A 26,090-nucleotide genomic window follows, 5' to 3' on the forward strand; every position below is an offset into this window, starting at 1 on the left:
TAGAAAAAGTTCATAGTAAACTACAATATTGAAGTGAACCAACTCTAATTACTCAAATTGGTGCAACAATTTCGACGCAGAAATGCAGGAACTTTTCCTCTGCGTTGAGGTTCATAATTATTTGTATTAAATTCTTTTACACAATTAGTTTTCATTTAAACCAGTGAACATTAGAATTTGACATGCGATGCTTTTTAGACCTTGCCTCATTAGTAATAGAAACGCCATTTTGTGTTAGTTTTTATTTTGATTTATATGTTTTACGACATTAAAGTTTGTTCAACACTTATATTCACCCAACCTCGAAAAAGGATCGAAAACTAGTTTTGAATATAATTTTTAATTGGATTTTGAAATGAATTTTGATTGCAATTAGGGCCTTTAGAATACAAAAGGGTTAAACTAATAGTTTCTATGATACATTTTAACTCGGTTTCATTAATTAAATAACTTCGATATTGTGGAAAATATTGGAGTTGACACTCAGCATTTATCGTGTTAAAAGAGAATTGAGTATACTGTATAAATTATGTTTTTCATTAATATGTGGGAATGAATTAAAGATATAAATTAAATCAGAAAGAGAAAGAGAGAGAGAGAGAGAGAGAGAGGATATAGCAAAAAATGTATGTTAGCATCAGCTCGCCACTAGATAAAAATATGGAATCGAGGCCAAGTGAAACGAAACGAAAATTTAAATCATCGATTATTTCCAAATCAATCCACCTCATTTGACGTTTTCCTTCGACAATTTATGGTGTCTGGAATAACTCGACAATGTTTTATAGTTTCCGGTGCTGAAAATACGAAAATACCGTATAACCTCGATAGGAAATAAAAGAAAACACCGAGTTTATTTTATTGCGTATGCTATCATCCAATCTGACACACAGTATTAAACATAAAATGGAACAATAAAAAGATGGAACTTAAATAAGAAGCGCGGAGAGAAAATTTCTGAAAAAGGGGAAAGGTGTTCACTTTTTATGTATTTTTCGTACGGTGAATTTGTAAAATGTGACTATCAAGAATTCTGTTTGAAATTGAGGTTTCATCGGTCACTATCATTTGTTTCAGTGTGAAAACGGACTTAATGGAAGAGGGGGCCAATTCGACTCTCAGTATAGCGAGGGTAGGACCAGCTGACAGTGGAAACTATACGTGTCATCTCACCACCATGCCTGATCAACCATCCACTGTTCACGTGCACGTACTAAACGGTGAGGATGAACACTTTTTTTTCTAAATGTTTCAGAAATTTCGATGCACAAATATTTAGAAGCTACCATTGACTTTTACAAGAATATCATATTCTTGTAACAACCGTAAAGATTGCTGCTGTAACAGGAACAGTTGCATAATTAATTATTTTATATTATGAAACTTTTACCATCGCGTCCGCCTCGTTTTTTATATTAAGCATAACATGATTACGATCAAAATTACTTGTGTAACAAGTATTCTTCAGATTTTAAGCATTTACGACAAAAATTAGTAGGGAAATAATGAAAATATTAACTTTCCAACCACGGATAACATGCAATTCGCGTTCTAAATATTTTGTATAATGGCATAAAAAGAAACTAAATTCAAAATATGTTTCACTTTTAATTGAAGAAATGTATTTATCTTTCTTGTTTCACTTTATATATCCTTTTTAATCGAATTTTTAAGACGTGCCTGTATATCAAATACAAATGACTTTTAGTAATACACAGAAAAATAAAAGTACTACGTAGTTCACAGTTAAAGGGTTTAGAGAGTTTAAGAATATCTATATAGTTTTGTCAATTGATTAAAATTGTTAAAAAAAAAAACTTTAAAGCGATTAAAGTTTTCGACTTCAGCTTATTATACCTGCAATTATATACACGATTATGTGTCACGTTCGGTGTTATTTTAATCAGAAAAGCGAGACAAATGCGATGGTAAAAATTTCATTGACGAATGAAACAAGGAATTCAGATTTCTGAACTTATAACGTAGAACTTGCACAAAATCCTTTAACGTTTCCATCCCTCTTTCCTTTAATTGGCGAAACTTTGCAATTGGAGCACGACAAACAATGCGTAGTATCTCTTCTATAACTGCACTTTGCAAACCTGACATTTTAGCAGTTTTGGAGAGGATACCGTGTACGTATAACAAATGCCATGTATTAGTCTCTTAATGAAAAATAATTCGTTATTCAAATTTCCGAATATGAAGAGATTTCGCCGCCCACGTTTGACGATGGTGGTGTGTACTGTAAATCTGCGAGTGAGGGGAGATATTCTACTGGCGTGCTATGAATAGTAAGCGCACAAGCAAGTTAAAAGCCAAAGGAAAATGCACGCATACTCCAAAGGCTCGTTATACAATTATAGAAGCTATTGGTTAGGAAAATATTCGGATAAATTTTAAAACAGAATAACTGTTTTAAAATTAGACCAACAAATTTCAATTTTTTTAAGATAATAGATTAACTAGATTACTATATAATTTTAATGTGTAAATATAACTATCATGTAAAGATGTCATAAAATGTAAACAATACAGATATAGGATTAGGGTAAAAATGACCGAAAAAGCAGAGAACAAAAACTACATAAATGAGAACAGCATAAAAAAAATCTTTTGATAAAACCGTATATTCATTTCTTTAAATATCACTGACTACAAACGTCGGTAAAAGTACAGGTTATCGATAATGGATATACGTACGAGATAATAAGTGACGCTCAGGCAGGTTCAGTCTCATAGTTCTTTAAATTTGATTTTCTATAATAAAGCTCATGCGGCAGTACTTTACTCGACAGCACTGTAAATTGCAGAACGTCTTTTTTATCGTTAACTTTCAACGTGTACTAGAATTATACGACACGCAAGTATATCGGGTCGCCGTCTGAAATAATGGTAAAATTTAGGTGTCTCGATATGAATTTTTATTCATTACCTTGCCTTTGTTACTTGAAATATTCCCTTTGCCTTTAGCCTTTCAGTAACTGTACTTAAGGCTGCTATCGGATATTATTAAGAAATTATGCAAATTACCTAGAAATTATATCCAAGAGTCACACGAGCTTCCATTGTCATTTTCATTTAGAACGAGATCATTTTTGTTGAATAATGCAATCGGTAAAATCATACAGCATTATAAGAGAGGTTTCATAACAGAAAATGTAGAAGATTTCTATGTATTACAAATCGATTGCATCGTTATTCAAAGGGATCACTGCGATTTAAATCATGACGTTGTAAAAACGTGAAATCGTTCTGGTGCGAGAGTATTGCTTTTATCTAGCTTTACTGAATTCCATCATTTTTTTGCACGTTTTCAGAATGGAACAGCATAAAAATTTCGGAAGCTTTGAATATAGATAACTGCAATTGAACTCTCTCGTTTGCCGTTACCAATTGTTCTTCAATTGCGTCGCACGCCCAACAGATTTTACAAAATACATACCAGCTAAACCACATATTTCAGCATCTTTTTGTACAACCTTTTTGTATCTACGCACTTTTACCGATATGTTTTTTTGTAAGTAAATTTTTCCGCAACTCTGAAAACATCAAAGCTACAATGACCGTATATTGTTCGTTACAAATAATATTGTACATATGTGAATATTAACCAGTTTAATACAGCTATCTTTCTATGTACATACATACAATCTTTTAATAAAGCAACGACTACTGTTCCAAGCGTTATTTTTTACTATGTTTTTTAAAGATTTAACATTATTATTTTCGTCAACGAAGTTATTTGTTGCCATTCGTGACAACGCCAAAGAAAATATAGTTTTAAAAAATGATATTACCGACGGACGATGCGCGTCTTTATCAGTCCTATGTTTCTGATGCGCACGATCTTAGTCCCGCTGTCTTTTGTCTCTCTTCCACGCAGCGTCCACTTCGCATTCGGCGTGCACACGAGACAGTTTAGAATATAAATTTATAATACGTTTGTTAACTATTAAATTATATTTATACATTACGTGTGTTCGTATATTCCATTACGGCCAAGCTCCTGCTATCAAATGATTCATCCGAAATTGAATATAACCTATTTGGAAGAAATAATTCTGCAACCCCTTAATTTTTGCTTTGATTTATAGACATTTGTATAAATGTTTTCAATTTATCGAATGACGAGTAGAAATATTTTAAAACGGAATTATAAGTAACATAGTGGAAACTATACGTATGTATCGATGGTCTCCATTCAGAAACTTTAAAAAAAGTTACTCGTTTTCAAAGGAGAAATACAATCATTTTGTTTATTTTGTTTTTATTGATCGCTTTGCAGGTACATATTTGGAAGGTAACTGTGCTCGTCGTGTAGAGCAGACTCCACGTATTTAAAGCATAAAAATAGATTTAAAACGATAAATTACTGTCGGTCCTGAAGTAAAATATTTTCTTTTATAAGAAAAATAAAGAAGTTACATTAGTAAACAAATTTTCCATTTCATTAGACATCCTTATAAGACAATCTAATTAAAAAATGTTTCATCCAAAATTTTATTCTTCTCTCGCCTTTAAAAAAAATTTATAAATAATTACAAAAGATTCCACGTGAAGAAACAAAATTCCCGCCGAAGTAACCTTTAAAACGATCAACAAGAAGATAAATAAAATAGCTGTATTTTGCCCTTGAAATCATGCGAATTTTATATTTAACATTTTTCCCAAAAATGTGTTGTCTACGAGATATTTAGATTTACCATTTTCATATGAACACATGATAGAATGTGACCACGATGAAATCTTTTTAAATTATTCGTTTCGAATAATGTTATAATCTCACGTGAAACGTACATTTACAATCTTGAGAGCCCGGCCAGAGTAAAAGTCACGTGGCAACATTAAATATTATGTAATATCCGTGCACGCCTGTTAATTGTAGGTGTTCGTGACGAAAGAAGTAAGCGAAGCATCGGGGAACCTAACTTTAATGGCATCACTAAAGCATTATAACGATCTTAAATGCAATGCACGGAAAAGCTGATAAGATAAATAGAACTTATCGCAACGGGAAAAATATTACAACACAGATAGAAAGGCACGGTTATAATTTAAAACAGTATTATGTATGTTGCTATTTTATGTTTGTTGTTAATAAACCGCGATATCACGAACGAATTTTTTAACTTTAAAAGCAAATAGAGTAGAGAAAATAAATTCTCATAGTAAGAAATAAAAATAGACACAAGTCTTCGTAATACAAATAAAAATAAACAGAAATTCGTAATTAAAAGTTATTCTTATCTTTTCCTTTTTTCCGATAGCTGTCTATTGTCTTTCTTTTCAAGTTATCTTTATATTCTCACTGAGAATAACTAAACGCTTGAAAGAGGCATTAAATGAGGTTCAGTTTCGCAGTTTCTTGCTAATAGTCTTGCTAGTAGACTTGTAAAAGTCAAATTCTGTAAATAAATTTTTACTTTTTGTATAATTTTTGTATTAATTATTCTATCCTTTTATATCATAAGTTTCAAAACCTTGTGTTAAAGTGTAGTTCGAAAGATATGCATGAATTTCTTTAGTCGGGCGTATGTAAGTTCTTATGAACACCGTAGAAGAGTTCAGTTACTTTATACTATCAAAGTCATTTTGTTCAGTCTATTACATGTTAATTAAATATCAATACGATTTAACTAACAATGTATATGTTGAATCAGTAGTTTTGCATAATATATCAAAAGTTTGCAGTCGTAAATTTTATATTATTTACAATGTTACTTTCGTGCCCTGCTACATTCCACCATGGTTGTCCCTAAAGACAATTCAGCAAACGCATTTTACATTTTTCAGAAATTTTCTAAACGTAAAGAAGCGAAGGAGAAAATGTGGAAACTGTTAGTTTTCAACATGTTGAGCCTGAGGTGACATATAATGTATTCCTCGTGCCTCGGAGACCTACATATGTATATCAGAGAGTGACAGTGCATGTACCGTGGAACAATGCTATTATTCTACAGGGTGGCCCTCCTAAATAGGATTGCGTAAATTTCTCTGATGGTTGTGAGCTGGCGAAGGCACTGCATAGAACATAATAAATCAATTAGAGGACAAACGAAACGGTAGAAATAAAATTAAAATCACATTGGAGGTATTTCAACATGTTCATATAGGGAGTATCCCCGAAACAGATGATCAAACTTCGGTAACGTATTGTGCATTCTCTAAGAACGAAAAGAGGTCGCATAACCATAGGACCAAAAACTCTTCGTTTTCGAGATAAATGCTTTTTGTTTGCGAGATTACATTTTAAAGAAATGTAATCTTAATAAATGAAACTTATTTGAAGTTACAACAACATAACACTAGTTTAATTTTTTTACGCTTAAGCCATTGCGAATTATTTTCACAAACTTTCACAAATATTGTAAATAGACTGTGGATGTTATATATTTATCAGCAAAGTAAGTATTTGCAATTTAAAGTTGTAAAAAAACTAAAGAGTTGGGACAAATTTTATTAGGATGACGGATAAAAAATAAAGGGTAACGAATAAAATTTTATTCGAATTAATATACAATCGAGTACAAATTTATTTGAATAAGTATTCATTCCAATAAGAGTTTATTGAAATAAAAATTAGTTGCTACTCAAATTCATATAGAAAATAATCGATTTAAATAAAAATGATAGAATATACAATGTCTTTTTTAAAAATAGTTTAACAACTTAATTCTCCAATACTCTTTTTTACAATTAACATTTTTTCAACTGGTGCATTGTAAAGTTCGTTACTTTTGGTTAGATCGATCATTGATGGATAACTAAATAAATAATCTTATGGGTGCAGAGAATGGTATCAAAAATTCTATAATTCTCCAAGTAGTTGAAATTGAATCGCTCTTGAATATATTTGTATAAATATATTCTTATGAAATTACATAAAAACAAATACAATTAACAATTATCCGCAATATGGTTTGTTGTACAATTTTAAATTCTCTGTTCGAATAATTTGATCTAATAAAGAATTATTCAAATAAATTACTAAGGTAATTAATGATAAAACAATTCGAATAATGCCCCACTCTGACCGATATATTATTTTCGATCTACTGAGATTGTTTAAGAAGCAATAGATTTTTATTTTGCATAATGACCAGCAGATATCTGTAGTTTAATGATAACTGTTCTAAATGTAATTTACAATAATTACATAGAATATGAATATCTTAATCCTAATAGAATTTCCATGATTTGTTCATGGGTAACATTATCGAAGCATTATTGATACGTAATATCTTGCTGAGCGTGTAGGTATCAATAGCGCTGATAACGAGGTGAACGATCATCCCAGCAGAGCATTAGAGATCGATCCCGTTTACTTTTGATTGTCGTATCTTCGGAACTGTCCATTAGGATTTCCCTGCTTCGAATCTCTCTTACCTTCGCATTCTCTTGATGAGATAGTTACTGAAACCGTCGTCGTTTTATTTTCTGCTTTCGCATTAGGGCGCCGAATAAAGACCTTATTTGGCAATATTACCCTCATACAAATTATGTAAGATAATAATCGTGGACAATAATATCCGACCCCGACCAAATCCAGTCCTATTAAAATATCAGTCACAATTTACGCATAAAACCCCAAGAAAAAGAGGGCGCGATCTAAAAGAATTCAGCTTACGCGGCTAAACGTAATCTTTGACCATTGTTCAGTATAGTTAAATGTAGATGCAATAGTGATGAAAGCAAAGCGGTAGTAACATCAAAAAATCAAAGTGACCTCGATAACATTACGCTGAGAAACTGACCAAGTTATTTCAATGCTACAAAAACGTTAAGAATACTTATATCAATCCTTTATATTGCGTTTTTCGGATCACTGATTGCGAATTTAATATCAGATTAATTCTTCAATAAATTGTTTAATAAATCGAAAATCAATTGCTTAGAAAAAAGGTATTTGCTTAGAAACTCTGTAAAACTGCTTGAAGATTATAATACTAATATAACATTTTTTAGAAGCAAAATTAGAAAAGATATTTAAATAATTATTTACTAGACTAGTCTCCTTATCATCTAAAAAGAATCCAAGTCATTTAGTCCAGGCATTAAAAAGTTATCGCATTTTAAAATGGTGAGCAAACACTTTTGTAAATCATTGTAGTCTCTACACAGCATATCAGTGTGTCATCCTCGTACGAATACAATATATGCTTTGCTCCGAACTTTGATCATTTTTCTATTGTAATTCTTAATAAATAGATATGAAATTGTGATAATGATTAATTAACCCTTAACACTCAAAGCCATTTTAACTGTAAATCTAAGATTCTTTTTCTGGCTTATAGTATTTCTATCTAATATGACACAGTGTATTTTATGCATATAAAATTGATCCCTGTAATTTATACCAACAGTTTCACTTTTAGCATTTTTTTAAAAATATAAACTTCGCTAGTGTAAACATTATTTTGGAACGTGATAGAATAAGTTTAGCGGTTAGAGTCGTGACTCGAATGCAAGAGATTAATACAATACGTTCAGTTTAGTAATAATCTTAAGGACATATGAAAAATGATCCCAAAATTTGTTTCTGAAAACGACGTAAATTGACCTTGAAATATCTACTAAAATCTGGTATTTAAAAAAATTAATGTGATCACATAATGTTCTTGACTATATCGAATAGCTTCCACGATAACTATTTCTTTGTCTCTTTACGGTTCACGAAGCGTTTCATCGTTAAATAGATGACGCTGTACATTACGAGAGTTAATATATGTTTATTGCACAGGCAGTAATTGCAATTAGGATAATTACTGTCCCGTTTACAAGTATTTACAGTATTGCACACACAGGCGCTGCAATTATTTCATTAATAAATGTCGACGTCTGTTGCTCTCATTGTAATTCTTCCGGTGACTTGAAAATTAAAGTTACATTGAAAATTGTATTTAAATTAGAATAAGAAGTGCGAATCAGCATCTACAGATCTCTTAATTAATCTAATACTGAACAAAACGAAAATTTTTGATAAACGTGTGATTACTATAATAATTGAAAAATGTCGTTTAAAAATTCCAATATAGATTTGTCAAGGTCCAAACACGAAAACATGGTATTGAGGGAATAATCCAAAAATGTCTGATCTATTAGTAATAATACTACTGTAACTATAAAATGTGTCATATAACTGGTGATTGTACAACCGACAGGGTGATAACTCTATACGCAAAAGTCAGTCGAAAAAGGAATAATATCTTTTCATTTAAAATTTCATTTTTGAGGAAAATTAGGTTGAGAAATAATATTATTGAATAGCAACCAAGTGCCACGTCTGGCCAACACATACAAATTCTACTTCTGGCTATACTATAATAAATACAAGCCACGTGAACTTGATATATCTTTCAACTCATTTTCTCGAAATCGAGGTAAATGAAAAAATGTTACTATAAATATAAATGTTACTAAAAATGTTAATATTGCCAGTTATATAACATCCTGTATATGTCTTTTCATTTGAATAATTTTAAAATTATGTGCACACTGAAACTATAACAAAGAACATTTTGCTGCATGTTTCTAAACGTTTCCAAGAAGCGGTAATTTACAGAAATATTTCGTCTGCATTGAAGCACCACGATTTGAGAAACATTTGGGTCTGTTTCGGTTTCAAGGCTTACTGCCAGCCTTAAGCTGTTGGTACACAAGTCAATTTGTTCGAAACTGCTATCGATGACTAAAAAAAGTTTTCTCCCTCTGGACTGTTTCCTATTTTTCGTCGATTTTTACCGTAACAAGTTCAAGCAGGCAACTAGCAACGATATCTGTTGCTAGCAAATAAAAACATAAAAATAATTCGGAGGAACACTCGGCAAATGGAAATGTTTTTCAAGAATCATGGTAGATCAATAAAAAACTGCTCGTTGTTGCTACAATATGGGTATTGCAGATTATTTACAGGTACCTTGCCTTACAGGTACACGCAAACATTTATTCAATGCGTTAGAAATATGTTTTATGACAAGTTTCATTCTGTAAAATATATTTCCCCTAAAAGAATCAAGCATTATACAAGATGCAGTATAGAACAAAGCGCGTAAATTTGTTTAATTGTTATATATATAATAATTATTAACTACATGTAATGGTTGACATTTTTAAAGCAAGGGATACATAGACAAACTAATTACTTATGGATTGATGATGTAAAAAATGGTTTGGCACGGAATGTATTAAATTACAATATTATCCATCGTTCAAGTGCTGTGATCTTTGAGCATTAAATTGATACTTTGTCAACTGCAACGATTAATTACCTTCACCGTTTTTTTTACTTTAAAATAGCAATTGATCTGTTTAAATATCTCGGATATTTTGAACATTATAACTGTGTTACCATACCGAAACTCGTGTATAGTGATCCTGAAATGTAGCAAATCCACATAAAATTATTATTATTATTCTGTTTTAGTATATTTTGGTATTTTTCGATAGTTGGTACATACTTCAATGTAAAATTGTCGTTATTAATCTTTTGATCATCTTATCATCGTATAATGATAATAAAAAAGGAATAGTTGTAATTACTTTATTGATATGGAAATATAATTTATTCGATTATCATATTAAATTACTCGCTTTATTCACGCTTGCAATTCCTAACAATAGTTCGCGGAACTTTATAAATTACTTCTAGTTTTATACGTTTGTAAATTGTAGTAATTGTTGCACTTTAAATTCTAAGTTTAAATTACAGAACAAATAAAATTAAGTGGTCAAACATTTATACAGAATCAAATTTAAACTACGTTTGCCTATTTAATCATACCAAATAAATTCCTCCACTAACAATGACTATGGACAACGACAACAAAATTTCAATCACACACACACAATGAGGGACAAAATTATTCGTACACTTGGAATATAGAAATAAAAGTAATAATGTATTCTACATTGTTAACTATACTGAAACATATATGTAGCCGTGTATTATATGCAACATTTATAACAAAAATTATTCAAAATCGGTAAATGACGGGTTCCTGAAGTCATTTGCAGTAACTTTTTCCTTAGCCAAAATATATCCCACGGTTTTGTTTGCGAGTTATTAACGAAAAACCGTGACCTAGAGAGGTGAGATAAGCTAGCGCGAAGCGGCCGAGGCAATGAGCGGAACTGGGCTTCGTACCGTTACAAGCTCGGCTTGAGATGAAACGAAAGTCGGACGCCAAATGGTCGTCAAATGTGAAAAAGGTTTTAATCTCAAATATAGCCTTTTCGTCACGTCCATGTCATAAACCTTGTCGGCGAAAACGCCACGTGTTTTGTTTCTTCGCGATAGAACAACTTATAAGAACAAATAAACAAAAACGAAACTTAATTACTTCTTTTGGTGATTTGTAATGATACAAATTTCATAAGACGACGAGAAACTATAATATGATATATATGGAATTAATTATTGTAATCGTTGCAATTAATTTATCGAGAATTTCCAAAATACTTGATACTTTGTGACATAGCTTTTCTGACAAATCCTTTAATTTTTAATATAATTCTTATAATTTTTTTTAATTAGTTTTTTTAATGTCGCACATGCTTAATAGCAATTAGCGACCACTTGTAGGATTACAGTTGTAGGGTCACATACATATAAATAAAATATGTACAATAGTTTTCGCTTAAATTATTACATTATCTTTTTAATCTGGATTCCTTAAGCTACTATATAATTTTTCTAAATAATTTGGTATCTTCTAAATATGGAATAACTTTTAATGTTTGTTTATTGTTATCCAAATATTCTTTGATGGAATGCGGCATTTTTAGTTTCTTTCTGATATTGTTGTACGATGGACATTCTATTAAAATGTGTTTAACTGTAAGCTCAATATTGTATTATTATTGTATCATAATAATATAAAAAGGTTTATTTGTTTTGGAGAGTATGTACTGATGGGTTATTATAGTATGTTCAATTCTTAGTTGGAATAGTACAATTTGTTTCCTTCTGTTAACCCTTTCGTTACGACAGTCAGCTCTGCTGGAGTGACGCTACGGAACGGGTTATTTATAGCCTTACATTACTGTTGAGGCGTCACGGCGTCGTCAGTAATAGCGACGAATTGTGACGTTATATGTGTGGACTGTATTAAAAGTAGGACCGGAATTTAGTGGTGAAAAACTTATATATTTAGCCTCGTACTATATAAACCTTTCCTTTGGAGGTCTAAGGTCCTCGAATTCTATTCCAACTCTAAGAGATCTGTTTTCCTCAAATGTTATTCCAACTCTGCCTGTTTAAAAAATGTCTTCTTTCGAGGTAAACTGTCACCCCTCTCACGCATTTCTAATACTCGCTGATTGGTTTTCCAAGATATTAACAATAACCAATCAGCGAGTCTGTTTCGAGAAGGCACCCTTCCTCTGCGCCTTAGCGCGTCCTTTTGAGAAGTTGCTGTTATGTGGAAGGTGGGGGCGACAGCGATATTTTAACAAAGATTTTTAACAGAAAATTCCTCCAGGTGTAATTACGGCTGGTCACCGTTACAAACTAACATGAGACTTACACTTCAGAGCTTCCATTTTTTATGACACGTCTTGGCTATTGAGGCCGAGAGAAGCGAAATCCTAAAACTAGCAATAAAATATGCGTCCTCTCGGCAGGAAAATTATTTTAAATCTAAATTGCCTCCCAGCCGTTAGCGAAAATCCTAAACTCAAAAATATCCGGCCAGGTACGTCCGTGTCATAAAGAATATTAGTGCCGGGCACTAACAATTACATTATTTTATATTGTATTATATAATATTCTATTGTATTTTCTTGTATTGTATTATATTATATTATGTATATTATATTTAAATAATATCATATGCCGATTATAGTCGGCAACCATACACACAGCACATCGTGCAGACGCCGACTGTAGTCGGCATCCGTAACAAAAGAGTTAAATATACTGCAGAGTGGGTAGCAAATATACTTTCTCTGAGTTCATGTAGGAAGGAGGGATTTGAATGTACCCATTCATAGTTCCACTTATGACGAATATTTTTTCTTAAAGATTTCTGAACATCTGCAAATGGGATTTTAATGTATAACACCTTAGACCTACATTTAGCTCGCTACTCTCTAGAATTTCAATATTATCGAATTTACTTTCGCAGATGATTATATTTCAGTGTCTGTATAAATCGTTTTGCAAATCACTGATTAGATAGATAGAATGGAAGGGACTTTTTATTGCTTTGATTATATCGGGATTGTCAGATTCGGATTGGAATTGGCAGAAATTATATAGAAGCTTTTTCAATTTTTAAATTTCCAATTGCGAGAAGAAAAATTGTAATGGGAAGTTATGCTTTTCGCGTAATGTATACAGTATTAATTATGCTAATTGTTTAATGAAAACAGGTTTTACATTACACCATTCTCTTCTCAATATTTCGTTTAAATGTCCTTTCAATGTTAGGTCATATTTCCGTATATTTTTCTCAAGTTCCGCCGACTAGTGTTCGGTAGAATTTAATTTGTAGAGGAATATACATATAACAACCTATTGGTTAGTATACATATATGTTTTCACTATATGGACTGTATCTTTTTAATCACAGTCCTGTCGACAGAAAAATGTTCTCCCAATACCTAATTTATCTCCACTTTCGTGTAATTTTTTTCTAAATATTTAGATATAAATTTTCTTTGATTATTCAATCATACTGCCAACATACATTGAGTAGTAACATCTATTGTACTTGCTGTTGATATTAATTTGTGGTCGCACGATACGCGCTTCAACTACCGACTGGGGCGAGACGCGATCACGCACACCGCAGCTGGACTCAAACATCCGACAATCGGATCGGTATGGCCATGTGCGGATGACCCGCGGTATTCAAACCATTCTAACACTTGCCACGACTGTTACTAAGAAAACTAACATATCTACTATTTCAGTACGAACACTTCCATCTCAGCAATTTCTTACGGTCGTGTAAACATCAATTAATTTCGAATTACTAAACAATGTTTCATTACTTTTCTTTTTGCTCATCTGTTGCGAAAAGTGTTATCTATCATATAAGGTCACATATCTTTGAACACACTTAATAATACAAAAAATATTGTTGCTTTTATTTCTATACTTCAAGTATACGAATACTTCTGTCCCGCAATCTGTAATTAAAAACATTAATGAAAATAGTAATTATTATGCAATGTTTTCTTTCATATCGGTTATAACAGTTACCATGATCCAATTTAGAATACGGTTTAAATCGAGGAACTTTCCTGTATCCAATTTCTCATAAAAAATATACAGGTCAAATGTTATCGATGGAGCTTACTCGCATGAAAGATTCGTAATAGGAGCGTTTGGCACTTGAACAGTTATTCTTGTTAGCGATTTTTGTAGAAACCATTTTCCCCTTGTGAAGTGTTCCAAAAGAGCTTATTGAGATCTTGTTCCATGCACTCTAGGCACGTTCCCGCGAGGCAAACGTTGCAACATTTCCAGTGCAATGGATAAAACAAATTTAACAATGCTGTGAAAATTTTATCGTCTGTACGTTATCGCTCTGGTAAAATCTTCTTTTAATTTCTGTAAATTATTAATTATCGAATTACTTATGTTTTGCTAATAGAAAAGTTAAATGTTACGCTATTATAATACGATCGAGTAGAATTAATTATAAATCAAGCTGCAAAACATAATAATGTCGTATTATTAACACTCGAAGATTGAGCCTTTTGACAAAGTTGGTTATGCTTACAACCATTATATTTTCATTATTTATCAATTTTTTCAACATATTCTTTAAGGTACTTCTTCTAGATGCGTCAGTTCTTTCTAAAAGTTTATTAAGTCATGTGAGAATTTAAGTTAATTGAGAGCAACTACAATATTTAAATTCTTAAAATTCAGTAACTAGCCCTGCATAAAACTATTTATAACATATTATTTGAAATGTAAAACGTATACATTTACTACTGTATATCTCGCTAATCTATCTGTTGATCAAGTATGCCTCAGAATATACCTATAATATACTAAATATACCTATTTGGTTCCTAGTCAGACTTAACACATATTCGTCCGTATGACGAAAATTTGTCATTTCGCAAACAATCACTAATAGCCAAATGATGATATTTTGTCATTTGTATATTACAGAGAATAATTGATTTTTGTTCTTTTAATTTTAAATAAATTAAATTCTAATTTTTACCATACAGAGATAATTCTAACCAAAGATTGTATGAATATAACTGTCACTGAAAAATATATGATTTTTAACAAGGCACGTTGTTTTTATATAAACCATATCATTTCTACAGATAGTGTCAAAAATTGCCTGTATTTTGTAAATAGCGATACAAAAAATTATCGGACGAATATGTGTAAAGAATATATTTTTATTGGAGTCGGTTAAAAATACTCCATTCCGTAGAATCCCTGCATTATTTAGAACTCGGTTCAGTACATGAACGTTCATCAACACGAACTTAACCCTTCGCAATCGACTGATTACTCTAAGGCACCAATAAAAACCATCACATCACAATTCAAAATAATTTTAACGTCATCGAATTTCATAATATTTTTAGAACTATTAAATAATTTCATTTTATGCGTAAAAAAATATACTAGGCTATATAAAATTAAAATACTACAAGTCAGAAAAACTATTTTAGAGTTCGAGTATAACTGGCTCCGACTATAAAGGATTAAAAGAATCTTCTTACTTAAAAATATCTACTGCGACAGGCTGGACTGTTTCGCTTGGAATAAAGAGATCTTTAAAGCGAGCGAGCAATATTCTGCGTCCTTATATCTCGTACACATCCCCGGTTGTTTTAAAGGACCCTTTGGTCCGTTCATGAATAAAATTAAATTTAGATATCCGTGATCATCTAATAAATCTATATCGACAACGTGCAGATATTAGCACCTATATTGATCAATTTTTACACCATAAATCTTGTGTCTGAACATCCCAGACAAGCAGCTGATCAAAGGAAGTAATTACATTTACTAATTAAGGTCATATAGGAAGTTTCAAAGCAAACTTTGATACCATGTGATCTAATAAAGCGTTATATACGTTAGGTTATGTCAGGTTTTATTTATTGCGTTCAAACAGTAATTACAATCGTTGATATATAGTACTAATAGACATTTTTAAAATTATTTTGAATTATTTCTACTATAAGCCAACGTGATAGTGTTTATTTCTATCTGATCCGGAATGTTGATCGTACAGCGCTCGACCTGTTCCTTGGTTCATTCTCCCATGCAAAAGGCTCTCAATTTCGTAGTAGCTTTTAGAAAGTTTACTAACTGTCATAACTGTCTCTCGCTATATATTATTAGCAGCTCTCCCAAGTCGCTATACTTTAATGAAGATGATCGAATTTTCTTATAAATAGAGTAGGCTATCAAAATATGTCTCCTCTCCTCCACTTTTTATAGCTCGCAGAAGGAACATTTCTGATTCACAATGATTATAAGTTGTCCGCTTTAATATGGCTCAACATTTCGTTATATCCGGTTAGTAGTTTAAGAATCTATAAGAATCCACGAGAATCTATAAGAATCTATAAGAATTTATAAGAATCTATAAGAATCCATAAGAATCCATAAGAATCCATAAGAATCCATAAGAATCCATAAGAATCCATAAGAATCCTTAAGAATCCTTATACATAATGACAATAAAGAAAGTTTCGTCTAATGGTGACAGTGTTTGAGTGTACGTACCAATGTTTCAGGAGAAAGCTTAGCCGAGCTGCATCACGGAAGCGCAGCGGGTGTGGGCGGCGTCGGCAGATCGTTGCTTCTTCTCCTGTCCGTTCTCCTCGACCGAATACAACAGGTGCTCAGATGAAGGCCTGGCGGAAGGCCTGCCATTGCGTCCCGGAAAGGCGCGAAACGGGCGTAGCGGGGCTCCGTGGCGACGTTGGACAGTGTCGTGACACGGCACTGCAATACAATACGAACTTTTATATTATCGCTAAAGAATGAGCGTGGCAGAGTGTGTGCGCGAACAAGAGAAAAACGGGAAAATGAGGGGTGGGGAAAGTAGAAAGGGGGTTGAAGCGTTGCGCGAGAAAGAACTGCATCGAGGGGAGGGGTTGGCAGCGCTGATTCAACATTGTTCTTGGCCCAATTGAAAGTGACTGTTTCTGCGTCGCTGCACGGCAGTGTTTCTGCTTCGACGATGTTTCTTCCTGTACCGGTCGGACTTCGAAAGTACGTCAACTTCAGGCCTTTGTCTTTCCAGGTATTTCCACGATGCCTCTATTTTTGGAGACAAACACGGTCACTTCGACGCCTCGCGTGCCACTTGCAAACGGAAGCTGAAACTTTAAGAGGATCATAATGAAAGCAATTCTTCGAACGAAATTCAGTATGTACTTAATGGAACTTTGTAGAGATCCGCGTAAAATAAGCTCTACGTTACATTCTGGAAACTTTGATGGTTTCGCTGAAACAAATCTTACTCGCGTGTGATACATTAGGGTAGTGGAACAGATTACTGTGGGATGGCCAATTACTGTGCCTTTTTTTGTTTCAGGGCACAATTAATTTTGCATTTATCGAATAAGACATATTAAATTTGTTATTTTTTTGTTCCGTTTATTTTTTAATAAAAACGATTGATATGTCTTAGTTGTTAAATGTAAAATTAGTTATATTCGCTAGCAAACCAAAAGAACAGCAATAACCGTACAGCACTCCATAGTAACCGTCTCCACTACCATACTATTGTCTTGATCGAATTAAATATTTACACGCCGATTTGGTTATCAGTTTTTATCATGGTTTAAATATCAACAACATTAAAAAAAAAAACATGAAATTCTTCTGCTTAGATCGATCGTGACAGACTTCAACGTTGTAAATTAATAACACCTTTTATGGTCAACAAGCAATTAAGCAATTTTTACGTAGAATTAAGTTTCGATTTAAAGTTGCTCAAGCCAGTTATAAATGAAACTAATTCGTTATAGTAAAGATCTAGTAATTTAATGGATCAGTTTGCTCTATAAATGTTACCCGAATGTTTTATAAAAAATGAGAGGCATCAGTGTAAAGCTCTCACGTTAAAAATAAAAATTTTATAACATACGCATATTTAAATCTAAATATTTTATCAAAGCTATTTTTATCACTTAAAATAAAACATGTTTGTTGATGATTTGTTAAGAATATATTATAATCTTTACGATTCGAACATGCTTCGAAAAAATTTGACTTCTAGTTGCTCTCGTCCTGTATATGACAGCAACAGAGTTATGGTACCTTCTGTTTCAATTTATTTCGGACTTGAAATTCTTCATTCTTTATTCGTTAATCAACAATTGTTAATACCCTTTAACTTGTACATACTTCTGGGAAAGCACGTATGCCTTTAAATTATGTAACTGTTTATTCGTTTACGAAAATTCCATTATTTCGTGTGCGGATTATGATTCCATCACCGCTAGTTCTGAGAAAATTTCCACTCTTTTTCATCCTTCAAAACTGTGATGAATAAGTAATAGGGATTCACTTTAAAGTTGTCCGCGAGCGTCTGGTTTACATATTTAATATTTGATATAGAATTCTTTCATACCGATGTTCCTCGCTGAAACAATTGTTTCAAACGCGCAGAGGATTTCGTTGAATAATTCATTCAGAAATTAAAATCGAAATCCTTAAATGACTCATTGTTTGCGTAGTGCTGCATGTATCTCGGGGAAATTTTTATTTAAACAAAGCTTCCCACAATCGATCGTTCACGCCAGAGTTCGACATTTATCGACAAAATTGAATGACTAAACTTATGATTGATCATCGATCAGAATAAATTAGTTACTAAGGCAAAAATACTTTCGTCAGTCACAATTACATAGTAATTCTTAGTTACGATTACCGAGTAACCATTAGCTACAATTAATGATTTTTATTTATAATCATTAATGCGAATAATTTAAATCAGTATTGCATCGCAAAATTTCTGAGCATGATTTATTGAAATCGAATAAATTATCGGATACAAAATTTCAAATTAAAACACTTATGAAAGTAAATTCTTATTCGTTTAATCAATATGTTTACCTACACCCGTCACAATGGTAATTATATTCTAGCATTAACTATTATATTAATGATTTTTATTTATACCAGTAATTTTAAAGAATGATTATCTTTAATATTGATTTCTAATGAATTTTTGTAATATAGATTAATAATTAATGTATACCCATTATCACATTAGTTAATGACTGATTACTAATTTAATTATGTTTTCACAAATGACTAATGACTGAGTAGTCTTTAATCAGTCATGATATTAGCATAAGTATAATTACTAACCATCAGTTACGGTGCATATTAACTACACTATTATTCTTCATTCACAAATGATTTGATTCATAATCACTAGTCATATTTTCGATTATTTCCTGTGTAATTCTGATACACGAGTCATTGTAATCTACAATATAACAAGATAAAATTCAATTTTTATATTGTATGTTCGATCATTGACGATTAAAAATTTTTCTGATTCGCTGATTGTCGCAAGCATAAAATAAATCCAGAAATGAATCATTAATAATTTAAAACACGTGTAAAATAACAATCTGTTTACTCACTCTTCTTTCTCCTACTTATTGTTAAATATTCTTTTAATATATTAGTCACAATTAGTAATTGCAAGTTTAATTCTAGTACTAAATATTTCTTGTACGGTGTTTATACATATGACTTGTTCAGGACAAAATTTATATATTCTATATTTATGTATATGAAGTTCTTAAAACGAACTGATAAACAAATTATTATTGAAACTTTATTTTTAACGTTAAAAGTGACCGTAATAGAATCTCTATTTTCTTTTTATAAGAAAAGAGTTGTCACAATGTGTTATTATCGTTTGCTATTATTATAAGATTTACAAAAATTATGAATCTATATAGTGTACCACAAAAGTAAGAAAATTGGTAGAATTAGAAAAAAAATATGATTCTTTAATTTTACGAAAAGAAAATTTAAACCATGAAATTGCATTATTTGTCAGAAGATCTATAAAAACTAATAAAATAAACTAGTAAAATATGCTAGCAATCTATTACCAAAGTAAGTAAATACTTGGCATTTTTAATTTAACTCTCCCTTACTGCCAACAATATGCTTCCATCGTTTATATAACTTTATTAAAAACATTTCACATTTGTTTTTCAAGTTTTACTTGCTTCATTGTCTGCGAGATGAAATAAATCCAGTCTAGTAAAAAATAAATTGCATGTTCTCTGCCATAACTTTTTCCTAGTTTTCTCCCTATATTTTAATTGAAGTTATCTTAATCAGATAAAAGTGAGTATTGAAAATTGGTATTTAGGTTTAAATTAATCAGAAGTTGAGGGTAATTTGAATTTGAATTTTAGCAATTGTACTTGATGATTAAAACTTTGAGTTGACGAAATCTTTCCTGTATGAAATAGCACATTTTTCTAATATTGCTTTGGCAAATAAAGTATCATTTTTGTAACATGACTATATCTTTTCATTACAAAGAGACCGCACTTGATTAGTTTCATTGTCGATGGATATTTATTTTCGTGAAAGAAATTAATTCAATAGGCTTCTAATCGCTTACAAATTTGTAACTTTTTACGTTTCTTTTCGTATAACTATCATCCTAACATATCACCTAAAAGTCATAAATATATCTAAAATGTTTGTTTCTTTTTGTCTAAAATTGGTATGATATTACTCTTCTTGGTATTCATTGATTAGTTGGTTAATAAGTTAATAGACATTAATTTGAACAGAAAGGCAAAAACAGTACCTAAATATTTTCGAAATGATAGAAAATATATTTTCATAAGAAAAGGTATAGTTAATATTTAAAAAGTAATTACAAATGAAATAAAAATTGCCTAATATAAATTAGTGCAAAATTGTTCAAGAATCGTGGTTGGAAATGTTTAAAAGTAAAATATATTACTTACTTTTGTAACTCACAGATTTTATACAATATGTATATAGTCTTCACGTGGCAAAATGACATCTTCACGACAGTGGGGCAGCTAGTAAAGAGGGGGAAAGTAAACACAAAAGTGCCTTTTTGTCGCGTTAGGACTATACGACAGGTACATCGAATATAGAAATGAATTAATGATTATTAATATAATGTTTCTTACTTTCGTAGTCAGTATGAGTAGATGTCTAGTAAAAAAAATCTACTTGAACATCACACTACCTCGCGTTTACTTAATTTGCCAAAGAAGTTGCTTTCATTGAGTAATTTTGTTGGTTATAAAATTATTAAATTAGAAGCACATGTGTTCCAATGTCCGCAAATGTTAGGATACATTGGAGAGTATAAAGCGAATCTGAACAATTTTTACATAAGTAAGAGATCGTGAAGAGACTAGCAATAAGATTGAAGCACCACTGAAAATCCAAATATATACGTAAACAACATAATTCAACAAATAGAGTCTATTCGTACTTAAGTATATATTTTTGTTGATTTAATATTAAAAGTATATCATATTTATCTGTAAATTCAAAAAAATTCTTAAAACTTCTAGGCGGTATTATACATACCTATACACAATACGTTGTTATGTACATATTGTAAAAACAATTTTACATTAATACATGTCATTTTGTACATCTTCATTATTACTGGCATACCGTGAAAATAATTGTGAAATTTTACTTTTGATATTTGAACTGACATTTTATGCAATTTTGTTGTCGTTAATAACATCAAATTGAAATTCGTAATATTTTATTGATGGAAACAATAATGTTAAAGTAGGCAATAACGGAAAAGCTACGAATATCTAAAGAAAAAATTGAGTAATAAAAATTTCGAAAAAGTAACGACTCTTTTCTTATTTATGTGAGTGAACAAAATGTTATAATTGCTTTTTTACTTTTAACAACATATGCGTCCATTTTTCCGTATTTGCAATTGATCGTTGCAACACGAGCAATCACAAAGACAGGAAAATTTATCTTTTTTAACGTGACATAGTATTCACATTCATAATTCACCTGCGTTCGTGTTTTCTCTATGCTTTACGTTTTTGAGTATTTGTAGCATTGTTAGTTTGAAATCGATGTTTGGAGTAGTTGGTGCAGGATAGGTGGGCAGTACAATATGCGATTAAGGATTACTGACTAAAAAACAATAGAACAACTATTCATTGGAAAATGTTACATGAGCATTTTGATACCACGTGAAATTTAGAGAGAATACACATATAGCGACAGGAACGTACACTTCCGAATAAAACGATAGTGCATGACATAAATTTGGAAAATTTTATCGAAAGACAAAAAAATCTGTTCTATTAAATTAACAACTAGCTTTTATATAACATGCTATGTATGTTTCTGAAATGATAATAAATTTCTTAAATAATAATTCTTCTTCTTAATACGTGTTCATAATAGTCTTCAAAAATTGAAATACATCTGGCTAGAACTTAGTTAGACATAACCACATATTACAAAGTTATTATTATGTTAACATTTCGCTTAGCTTATTTTTTTTATATTGCTATTGTTCTTTTCGAAAGCAATTTAACTACCTGGATTTTGTTTGCTACAGAAACGTTTCTTTGTATATTTTGAAGTTGCCGTCCATGTTCGAGAAATATTCTTGCAAGTTTTCCCCAAGAATATTCTTTCACATTTAGGTCACGCGTTCCAACGGGCTCATGTAAAATTTCGATCTGTTTCTTCAGGAAGTACTTCTTTACCAAATGTGCGGTGTGAGCCGCAGCATTATCGTGCTAAATTACGAAGTTTCCTTCCGCTAAACCTGCATATTTTTGTATGCACGTGTTCCTTTACGCCATTGTATTTTCGCCACCTATTTATACATACATATACATATGCATAAGTACTTCCGCATATCTGGTCTATTTGAATACAAATTGTTAGTCCATTTTGATGTTTCTGGCAAATCGCTGCCACTGTCTCTTATGGACATTTATTAATTAAACCCGACTCTTTGTTCCCCTGCAATTAAGAAATGTAAAGCTTTGCAAAACATCAAGAACGTTACAGTTATTGATTGCTTCGCATTCGTAAAGTTTTACTGCTTCAACAAACTCTGCACTCTTTCGAATTGCAAGATTTTCTGGATCGGAAGAAAGATTAGCTAACTTTCCAACTCCAGTTAATAAGATTAATGTACCATAATTTCACTCCTCTGGAAAATCGTAATCACTGCCAACAAATTAACTATAGAAGCAAAATAGCATGTTTACATTTAAATGCTATAAAGATCGAATGCAAAAAATTCTATGTCAATGTTGAGACGAGAAGTATGACCTATTTCAACATACAGGAATCACTTAGAAATTTCATTGTTTCTTTAATAATTTTAGTAGATTGCAAGTAATTTATTGCTATTATTAAATGCTTTTAATACTTTGACGCCATACCAGTCATATGTGGAAGGCAGAACTATTTGATTAGATTTGGACGTTAATTTGTTCGATAATCTATTATATCTTGCTAATTTTATTAGAAACCGCAAAACATGAGAATCGTAATCCTTTGCACTCCAGGATATTGGCACCATGATGCCATTCTGAGGCACCACTAAAATTTTCCTATCGCGATCCAAAATCATTATTATGCTAACGAAATTGGGATTTAAGAAATTGTGAAAAGTGCAACTGTTAGTATGAGTTACAAGAATCAATTTCATACACATAAAATGCACTTTGTCACATAATTACTAAATGAAAATACTAGAAACCAGAAAATTTGGCTCCTAGTGCAAAGGGTTAAATATGTAATTGATATCATACAACTGAATCATTCCATTTTAATTTTAATAAAATATAATTTAAATGACTAAATATAAATAAAAGAAAATAATTTTATGAAATGTGTTAAGTGGTGGACATGGCAATCGAAGTGTTCATTTTACTAGAGTTTTAAAATTGCAAATACTTATTTCTGTTATAAATTTACGAAGTTCGTAAGTTATTAAATTCGCTTCTGCAAAGGTCAGTTGAGTTAGGTAATGCAGAGGCCGTGCTCTGAAAGGTAGCGCATCAAGATATTAGTCATCTGATTAGCTAGCCCCTGCAATACCATAAAGTAGTAAAAAATTCTAGCGTGACTGTGGAAAACACATAATTTACCCACAACTCACACACGCGTCATTGCTTGCCTGTATTATACTTCCTGCGTAAAGTCGTATCATTAATTCTATCAAGCAATAATACTTTCAATTTTATTTTCGTGTTGTGTTTACATTACATTCTCATAAAGTAGTACGCGAATTTCTCATTCTAAAGTACCGTGGTGTTTCATTGTGATACAACAAAGTGTTGCAAAGAGCTTGTCTTAATTTTTGCATTTCGAATGAAATTAACACGTATTCGTCCGGCAATTATTGCACTGCCATTTAAAAAATGTTGGCATTTTTTGTCGCTATCTGTAGAAATGATATGGTCTATATGAAAACAACGTAACTTGTTCAAAATCATATATTTTTCAGTAAAATTTTGGAAAATGATGTAAAACAAATTTGTTTTTATATACAAATTCTTAAATTTATTTTGTTTTCTGAAGTTATATAATATCCGAACAATCAAGCGCTTAAACTTTGAATGAAAATCTTTCATACACAATACTGAATACTACACTTTTACTTTGTTTCTGTTTACGTTTGCACCATTAGGTGACTGAAGCTGAAATCGGTTCTTTATTGGAATCATCACTGTTTGATAAAAATTAGAATTTAATTTATTTAGAATTAAAAGAACAAAAATCAATTATTTTCGATACTATACAAATGACGAATTTTCGACATTTGGCTATTGGCGATTATTTGCAAAATGACGAATTTTTGTGCCGCATTACATTTAAAAAACTCATCATAATTGCCGAAGAAATATTTTTTAATATGAGATTCAAGGTTTTCACTTTCTAGCGTTATAAAGTTTTTATACCGTTGTGGCTTTTTTTAATTGTCTGGCTGAGCAATCCTATTAGTACACACTGAACCGTAATAGTGGTGGTTATACATTCATGATCAACTATCTGTATAAATACTGGACTATTCCAAAAAGACACACCAACTCCAGTGTCTTTTTAGTTAATCTTTATTTTAAGGGTCCAGATATTTTCGACTCATTCAAATACAGTGTGTGTCATAAATCACTTGTAATCGGTAAATCAGAGATTCCTGAGATCATTTAAAATAACTTTTACCTTTACAAAAATTTTCTCCGAGGCATACTTAACGAGCTATCAACGAAAAACACTGACCAACAAGATTCGAACTCGGTTGACGCTAGCCGATCGAGCCAACGTTCTCAGTTCTGCTGATTGGCTCGGCCATTTCGCACCAGCCGAGCTAGTCTCTCATTGGCCACAGTTTTTCGTTAATAGCTCGTAAACAAAGCCGTGGATTGAATTTTCGCAAAGAAAAAAATGACTTCAAATATCCACAGGAATCTTTCATTTTCCGATTGCGAGTGATTTTGGTACACCCTGTATATTTCCGTAGATTCTGTCAAGAAAGCACAAAAAATTCAAATTCCAAAGTGCGCATATCATTGGTTGTGATAACCACTCCGCTCGTAAACGTAACTCCATGCCGTTAGATAACAACACAAATGTCAAAGAACTTCCTCAAAATAGCCGCTAGATGGCAGCACGAGTCTGGATGAGTAACCATTTTGCCTAATCTTTACTTGAAGGATTATTTCAGTGTTAGGATATTTGTAAGAAGCTGTTGAACGCATATCATTTTTAAACCAATGATATGCGTACTTTAGAACTTAAATATTTGAAGTTTTCTCAATAAAATCTACGAGAATATACATATAAGAATCAAAAATCTCTGGACCCGTAAAGTTTAACCGTATTTTGACTCCCTGGCGAAGTTTCTTCTGGAATGTTGGCGAAATGTTGCAATCAACATTCCTTAATTCTAGACCAAACAAGTCGGTTGATACTAAACCTACCGAACCTTAAAAGTATCCAACATATATTGCTTTATAATGATGAGAAGACTCTTGTCATTTTAATTATAATTTATGCTAGAATGAAAAATTTCATGCAATTGTTTTTTAAGAAATAACTTACATAACGT

At 31.5% G+C, this 26,090-nt stretch overlaps 1 protein-coding gene across 1 annotated transcript in view; it reads left to right on the forward strand.

Annotated features, from left to right (window-relative positions):
• Positions 1-16,847, forward strand: part of LOC144469116 (opioid-binding protein/cell adhesion molecule) — a 211,318-nt gene extending 194,471 nt beyond the window's left edge. Inside the window, exons 5-6 of the mRNA XM_078179048.1 lie at positions 1,078-1,220; positions 16,732-16,847. Coding sequence (XP_078035174.1) covers positions 1,078-1,220; positions 16,732-16,847 — 259 coding nt within the window. The remainder of the gene's footprint in view (positions 1-1,077; positions 1,221-16,731) is intronic.
• Positions 16,848-26,090: the final 9,243 nt, after the last annotated feature.

Source organism: Augochlora pura, chromosome 4, assembly GCF_028453695.1.
Source record: "Augochlora pura isolate Apur16 chromosome 4, APUR_v2.2.1, whole genome shotgun sequence".
Taxonomy (NCBI): domain Eukaryota; kingdom Metazoa; phylum Arthropoda; class Insecta; order Hymenoptera; family Halictidae; genus Augochlora; species Augochlora pura.